This window comes from Rhagoletis pomonella, unplaced genomic scaffold (assembly GCF_013731165.1).
Source record: "Rhagoletis pomonella isolate Grant_MI unplaced genomic scaffold, Rhpom_1.0 Rhpom_scaffold_00001, whole genome shotgun sequence".
Taxonomy (NCBI): Eukaryota; Metazoa; Arthropoda; class Insecta; order Diptera; family Tephritidae; genus Rhagoletis; species Rhagoletis pomonella.
The window spans coordinates 26205167-26213199 of NW_023458555.1; the positions used below are offsets into that span (position 1 = coordinate 26205167).

An 8033-nucleotide genomic window follows, 5' to 3' on the forward strand; every position below is an offset into this window, starting at 1 on the left:
AACAATTTTTATGAGCTTGAGGCCGTTTTTAGTGAAAATTTATTGTGGGAAAGCAACATTAATTTGAAAAATAGAGAAAAAATCATTCATTTTAGACTATTACTGAAACCAAGATGTATTAAACAAGGTGTGATGGACAACTCAGTGCGGCTCTCTTTTAAGGCAATATATAATGTCAAAAAATATAAACAAACGATTCAAAATTCCTAATTTTTTTTTTTTTCAATTTGAATTTTTTAAGATGGTTCCTCTGAGAGCAATGTCAAATTCAATACACTTTGTTAAACACATTTTGATTGAGACCCCTTTTATGATAAAAGTTTTCTTAGTGAAGTATTTTAAATTCATTAAAATACTGTAAACTCCAAGTTTAATAAATCTATTAAAAAAGTTCTTTGCTGTTTTCACGATTTTTCCCTCTTAACCTGAGTAATTTCACTGCTAATATTAGTAGAAATAATCCACTTCAATTATCCGATGTTACAGATACATACTTGTATACGTATGTATGTATATGACATTCCATTCCCATGCTGTTATCTTAAAAACGTAAAACTTTTTTTGTCAGTGTACATTTGTATGTATGTATATGTATAACACCAATCTGCTTGAAGTTTTCAGGAAAGCTTTTTAAGCAAAAGCTTCGTTAATAAGCTTTATATGTCAGACAGCAAACGAAGTAGAAGCAAAAAGAGAACTGCCCAAACAGCTCAGCTGACGATGTAAACAACTGTAAACTATAATCGACTGTCAACAAATTTAGTAGCGCACAAGTTCAGCCACTAGCAATAGCAATAAAGTGAGAAAACAAAGCCAAAGAAATAGAAGTAAGTGTTATCTGTTGAAATAAATACAAACCAATTACAATAGGTGATGTAACTTACTGCTAAGCTAAAGATCACAATCCCCTTTATCTGCTCTTTCACAAATGATTAGTGCAATTGCAGCGCTTGCTAGCGGTTAGAAAAATGTCTTCGACAGTGAATTTATCAGGTAAGTACATAGTAAATGCTTCTAACTACCCAATACTTCTGTGCGCTCATTGATTTTTCATTAAAATGTACAGCATTGCGTCTCAAATATTGTGAAAAGAAAGAAGTTTTCCTTGAAAATAATATAAAAGTGAAGGAGCCTATTACGCTATTCCGTGAATGGCTGGAAGAAGCGCTGAAAACGGAGGAACTGCTGGAACCGAATGCCGCTTGCTTGGCAACAGTAAATAGGTACTTTGCTTATATCAACTTTCATGTAAACTTATTTATGTACTTCATTCGCTCTTACTTGCAGAGATGGTAAACCTTCAAATCGTTTTGTGTTGCTCAAAGACGTCACTGACGATGGTTTCCGCTTCTTCACTAACTATGGCAGTCATAAGGCACAAGACATTGCTTGCAATCCCAATGTAGCTATGACACTTTATTGGCTACCATTGCGTCGTCAGATACGAATTGAAGGCGTGGCCGAGCAGATACCCAAAGCAGATTCTTTAGCATATTTTCATCAGCGGCCACGTGCGTCACAAATAGGTGCACTGGCTAGCGAACAAAGTACACGTATACCTTCACGTCAGCATTTAGATAAAATTGAGCGGGAGATCAAAGATAAATTGGGCCCAAATGGTGAGGTACCTCTACCCAACTGGGGTGGCTATTTGATAAGACCGCATACCATAGAATTTTGGCAGGGACAAACCGATCGCCTACATGATCGCATACAATTTCGTCGTGGGCCCGGAGTGGAAAAGGTATTTATGCAAAACTTTTTACATACTTACATATTCAGTAATCTCAGTCCAAAATGAAGTTAATGAAGCCATAGAAAAGTGAATGCCTGATTTTTAAATTGTGCTTAGATCCGAGATATCGTACGTTTAATAATGGAGAGAATTAGTTAATAATCTACGTTTTTGGAGATTTTATCGTGCAATTAATGAGCGTATCTATATGCATTTCCGCATCAAATATAAAATTTTGACCAGGGTAGCCAACTTATTTTTGATTATTTCCTGATTTCGACAATGAAATTCCCCGATTTAGCCCGAAATTTCGCCAAATTCCACACCCATAGTTATCTCCTTATTTACAAAAAAAAAAAAATATGTATTTTGATGTATCGCTGCGCTTTCTGTTTATTTTGTTTTTAAGTGTAATTCATTTAGTTATTTATAAAGCTAACCAAACTTTTATAAAATTTAACAAAAAATAATAAAAATGTACATATAATATTTACGCACAAACAGTGGTCGGAAAAAATTTAGTCGCACCAAATTTTGACAATTTTTGAGATTTTTATTTTTTTTACGTAATTTGAATTATTTTTTATAAGAATAGAGTTCATTCTTTAACAAAAAGCGGTCAAATCCAAGTTTCAAACTTTGGGCAATATTAAAAAAAAAATCAACAAACTTTCGTAAAAATTTTGAGTTTTTTAATTCCATATTCTAGAAAAAGTTTTATAGCCCACTCAATTCTAGTACAAAAGAGTGCAAGTTTTAAGTGCCTAAAAATTTTCATTTTAGAACTTTTTTGCCGAAGATGTTGCGGTTTTCTTCCATATAAAATAATGTGTGTTTATTCGTTATTAAAAAAAAATCTAAACGAACAACGGAAATTTTTAGCTATTTGTAACTTTATTATACTAGAATTGAACGTGCCACACAACTGCGTATGGCTAATTCCACTGTGACGAGTGTGAGATCTCCACTTATTTATTCTTTTTTTTATCATTGTAAAATTAAGGATGCAAAAAAGAAAAACAAATTACACTTAAATCCTCACAACAAACAGTTCATTTCCCCACTTCCGCATGTAAACTGAAATTCCCCACAAAAAACGGTCCTTTCCCCGATTCCCCACGCTATCTGAAATCCCCCGCAAATCGAGGAATTCCACACGAGTTGGCTTACCTGCGCTAGACATAATTAAAGTTCCAAAAATGAAGAGGAAATGTGTTTTCCAATTTTGTTTTTCTGTACCAACTATATACATACATATATGATTTGATCAAATTTTGGTTGCGTTTTCCCACAAAATCAAAATTTTGAATTAGTTGAGGACTTTTGAAACCTTAAAAAATTACTCTTCATAAATGTTACCTAAAAGACAGGGGTTTTATTATTGAAAAATTGCGAAAAAGCAAGAGATTCCTATTCTCTTAGGTTGGCTCAACACTGTGGCATACAGTCCTCTATGTAAAAAACACATGACCTAGAATTTTCCACAGTATTAGGCCTCGATTGTCATTCAGTGCAAGATAATTAGTACTATTCCCATTAATCAAGGTCAATATAAAGCCTCGGTTGGCTGTAAAGCTAGCTGTTATGCGTGGCAAGTGCAAGTAGTTCCCGAAAGACTGTCAGACTCCAAAAGCGATTGCAGGAGTAGTTACACCTTACATGTAAAGTGACTTTAGAAAACATTTTTTAATTTCTGAAAATCGAACTTTCTGATACCACTTGTTGCCTATTTCAACAGTGCATGAAAAAAATTTCACTTCCTGGCACTTTTATGCTTATAAAGAAATAAATAACCTTAAAAATTTTTCCAAAAATGCACAAAAATAGTCGCAAAATAAATAATGCATTACATTTAAATACTTCATAACAGGAGAATAAATTAAACACAAATATTTTCGATATTTTCTTCAACATATTTGTAACTATACATAACTCTTGTTTCCGGAAAATTCATTTAAGGTTGTATCACTCACTACTGAAATACGAAATTTTGACAATCGCACGCTATTTACAGCTGATGAAACAACACAATCTTATATGAATTTACTTTGAAAAAAGCCGTTATATTGCCACATTTTAACCGCACCTTAAATCAAAACTGCAATGAAATGATAAAGCGACAGAAGAACGCGTAGTCCATCTGACACCAATTTTCTAGACCGGGTAGGTATTTATAAATGAATTCATTCTGGATTTTAACTTAAATTTCATCCATTAATTCAGATAATGAATTACGAAACAGTCATACAATCATAAATATAGATCACCCCCTGTAAAAGAAGAAAACGGCATAAATTTTAAAATGCCCTAATTTTATCTAATTCAGTAGCAAGCGGACACATTCTTGGGAACGAACAATTTTTGGTTTTCTTTTTTTTCATACAAAATGCTCTCCCATTCACGTACTTTTCGATAGATGGACACGGACACTCAAACATGTCCAGTTGTGAAAAAAAACTCCCATAAGCGGACGCAAAGCTCTAACAAGCTGTCAATTTTGTCTTGTTTTCAGTCAAATGTTGACTCTTGCGCTTGTACATATCGCACACCTAGATTTAAAGTGCGATCAACTTAAACAAAATTTTGGGCGATTGTTTTTGCATAAATGAATTCATAGGACTCACATCCAATTAATGAAAATATTTGTTTCTTCTTGATTATATACATAAACTAGAAAACTACTGTTATATCTGTTTTTGTATTAATTGTGTTCAATCTGTACGATCTACAAGCAGTTAAATTTCCATGCGATGTCATGTCATGTCATGTCATATGCTATCACATCATGTCATGTACTATCATATCATGTCATGCCATATGATGTCATATCATGTCATGTGATGTTATTTATGTGATGTCATATTGTGTGATACAATGCCATATGATGTGATTTCAGAATCAGGGATGTCATTTAATGTGATATCATGTCATGTCTCGTAATGTGATTTGATATCAATTTCTGATGAATATTTAAGCGCCACTTAAGTTTAACTTTGAATTGTTATTTAAATGCCATTTAGCTTTCGTTGGGGTTCGGTTAACCGTTTTTAAATATGCCAAACAAGCGGCTACGCTGCTGCTTGTTCCTTGAATTTGTTATTGCAATTTTTTGTTTGTTTACATTTTGTGCTAAACAGCTGATTGTTGTTTGGCAATATTAACAAAACCATATATATAATACTCCTATATTGGCAGTAAGAGCTAGTACCGTCCGAAAACACTACAGTACAGATATATCAATAAACACGTACGAAAGAAAAGGAACACATACGATTACAAATAAACATGTACACAACACATATACAAAAACGGCACTCATGTACACAATACATTGACAAAAACGATACTAGACTGTCTCGCTTTGATTTCGGAATGCTTACACATTGCGATGTTAGCTTACTGCCAATATAGAAGTATTACATATATGAACAAAACAATCTTTCTATCAATCTTGGTTGTTTGGTACAAACACAGGGTTGCATATCTCATATTAAAATAGCCAATACTGGCCGTTTAACTGCAGATTAAATGTATGATTTGAAAATAAATTTTTTAAGTCAATCAACAATCTCTGCCATCTGAAAATGGCCAAAAGATTAAGGTCAACATTAAAATTAAGATTAATATTAATAAAAAAATTTTTATTGAGCTTGAGGCGGGCTGTATTTGAAAAAAATTATTGTGGAAAAAACAACAATAGTTTGTTACTTGTGTTTTTAGTTGTGTTTTTGTTTATAGATAGACTCGACTTTACTACGCTTTAAAATTATTTGCTACTATTTGTTAGATACTCTTTTTTTCGTCTATATGAACGAACACTATTGATGACTTGAAGTATATTCTATCGTTACAGGAGGTCGACGAAAAACTAGTGCATAGAGGTGAAAACGGTTGGGTCTATGAGCGATTGGCTCCCTAGATGAAGTCCCCTGCATACGTCTACGGCAGTGCTGCCAGAATATTTTGAGGCTTATAGCTTAATTCTTCGAAAAAAAATAGCTGAAATTGGTAAAAAATTTGTTTCATCACCAAAAACAAAAAAATAGCTAAAAAATATTTTTCTTAAAAAATAGCTAAATAAGGGTTTATTCAAAAAGGAGTAACTTAAAATAATATCATACTTGTATGTAGATATGTCTCTAATAATTAGATATTATAACCCAAATGAAAATGATTATTTTATTACAAATGTACCTAAATATTTACACACATTGAATTGGCATAGTAAAATTGTAACTATTGTAAATATTAAAAAAAAAAAAGTTGTTAACAAAATTAGGCATTTGATGACACTGTGCGACTAAAAAGTACTTTAAAATTTTATTTTTAAAATTACTTTGAAATTTTAAAAATATAAAAAAATTATAAAAAAACATATTTTTGTTTTTGTCGCGTGGTGTAATCGTTGTAAATTTTATACAGTTTGATAAGCATATAGCACAGTATACTGTAAAATAAAGAATCAGTTCAAAATTATAAAATTCTATGTAAAAATGGAGAAATAAAAAAAAAATGAATCTACAATAGCTAACTCGATTTAAAAAAAGAGCTAAAAACTAAATGCAAATTTCTGTAGCTAAACGTTGAAAATAATAACTAAATCTAGATAAAAAATAGTTAAATTGGCAACACTGGTATACAGCCTATTGATAAAACTTGGAAGAGGTGGTGGGTAATGAAAGATATTTTTAGTGACAATAATTTAACACGCCTTTTCAGGGGAATTGGATGTAACTATTAAATAATCGCTCTTTCTTAGATAAGATTTATATTTTCTTGTTTATTTTTTAAGACAAAAAACAAGCTTGTTAAAATAGAGAAACTTTTAAAATATTAAAGAACTGTGAATATTTACACAAAATCTTGCTTGAGTTGATTTTTTATTAAGCCCAACGATAACACCCAAAAACCAACTAAATTCAAACTGGCGAACACAGTGGTTCAAAACTGCAATTTACTTCTCATAATTCACTGGGCCATCATTTTTCAATTAATTTCATGATTTTTTATTTTTTTTGTTTTCATGAAAGCTTTCAAATTTTTCAAGAGACCAATTGAATCCGATTTTTGAATTTTTATTGACTATATTAAATTTTTCGGTGCAAAGTGCAAAAAAGGAGCAATTTTGAAAAAAATAGATTTGACAGGTCCAGTTAATAAACGATACATAATAAAACTAGTTGAAAACAATTGTAGAGTTCCTTCAAAAAAAAAAAGAGTATTGACAATACATGTTATAAAAAAAAACTTTCACGAGAATTTCAATTTTTTTTTTAGTTTTCAGAAAATTATGGGTATACAATTTAATAGGTGTTTTGATTTTAAAGAGCAAGTTAAAAGTGTCGAAAAGTTCGCGTGGATTTTTAATATTTTTTTTTTTGCTAAAATTTCGAGCACCTCTGCATGCTTAATGGGAAGTCAAAGCATTATCTTTGTCTCGTGTAGTTTATATTCTTATCAATATCTCACAAAGTTTTTTCTAGAACGCCCTATTTCAGAATTTTATTGAAGAATGCCCTATTTTGGAATTTTATTTAAAAACACCCTATCTTAAAATTTGGTTCCAAAACGCCTTATCTCAAACGAAATTACATTGAGAATGTGGTGAGATAGCGCGCTTTTGAATTGAATTCTGAGATAGGGCAGTTTCCAATCAAATTCTAAAATAGTGCGTTCTTCAACCAAATTCTGAAATAGGGCATTGTTGAAAAATTTTCTGACATACGGCGTTTTCGAAATGGCTGCCGAGATAGGTCCATCTTCCACTCAGCCATCGATATGTAGATTGTTTCTGAAGTTATAATTTTGCGCTAAAATTTCAAACTTTGTTAATGTATATGGATTCCAAAACCAACAAAAAAGACACACAGTCCAATGAGCCGGGTGTGAAAGCAAAATATTAACGGCAATTTAAAAATTTTTTGTGGAAAAAAACTAGCAAAATTATTTTTTGTCGCGGATTCAGCTGCAATAATTATGGTCTACTTACATATAGCATGCAGATTTACTCAAAATTTAAAGGCAACGCAAACACTTAGCCACTTGCAACGTGCTTTTTATTATACTAAAATTTAATGATCTATAAAACTGAATACCCAAAATTTTTATAAAAACTAAAAAACAAAAAAAGTACTTTTAGTGAAAATTTTTTTACATTTCAAATATTTTTTTTTTCATTTTGGGCGAACCCTCCAATTGTTTTCAACTAGGTTTTATTATGTAAAATTTTTTCAAAATTACCACTTTTACTGCACTTTGCACTAAAAAATTTAATAGGAGAATGTAAAAAATCAAAAAT

At 31.3% G+C, this 8033-nt stretch overlaps 1 protein-coding gene across 2 annotated transcripts; it reads left to right on the forward strand.

The window, feature by feature from the left end:
* The first annotated feature begins 697 nt into the window (after nt 1-697).
* LOC118751019 (pyridoxine-5'-phosphate oxidase) lies at nt 698-6567 on the forward strand. 2 transcript variants are annotated; one of them, XM_036485783.1, is made up of 5 exons: nt 711-827; nt 937-993; nt 1067-1223; nt 1288-1744; nt 5589-6567. In XM_036485783.1, coding segments are annotated over exons 1-5 (738 nt in total). In that variant the 5' UTR covers nt 711-826; the 3' UTR covers nt 5655-6567. The 2 variants fall into 2 exon arrangements, with proteins under 2 accessions (XP_036341684.1, XP_036341676.1); XM_036485791.1 differs by having other exon boundaries at nt 698-993.
* Nucleotides 6568-8033: the final 1466 nt, after the last annotated feature.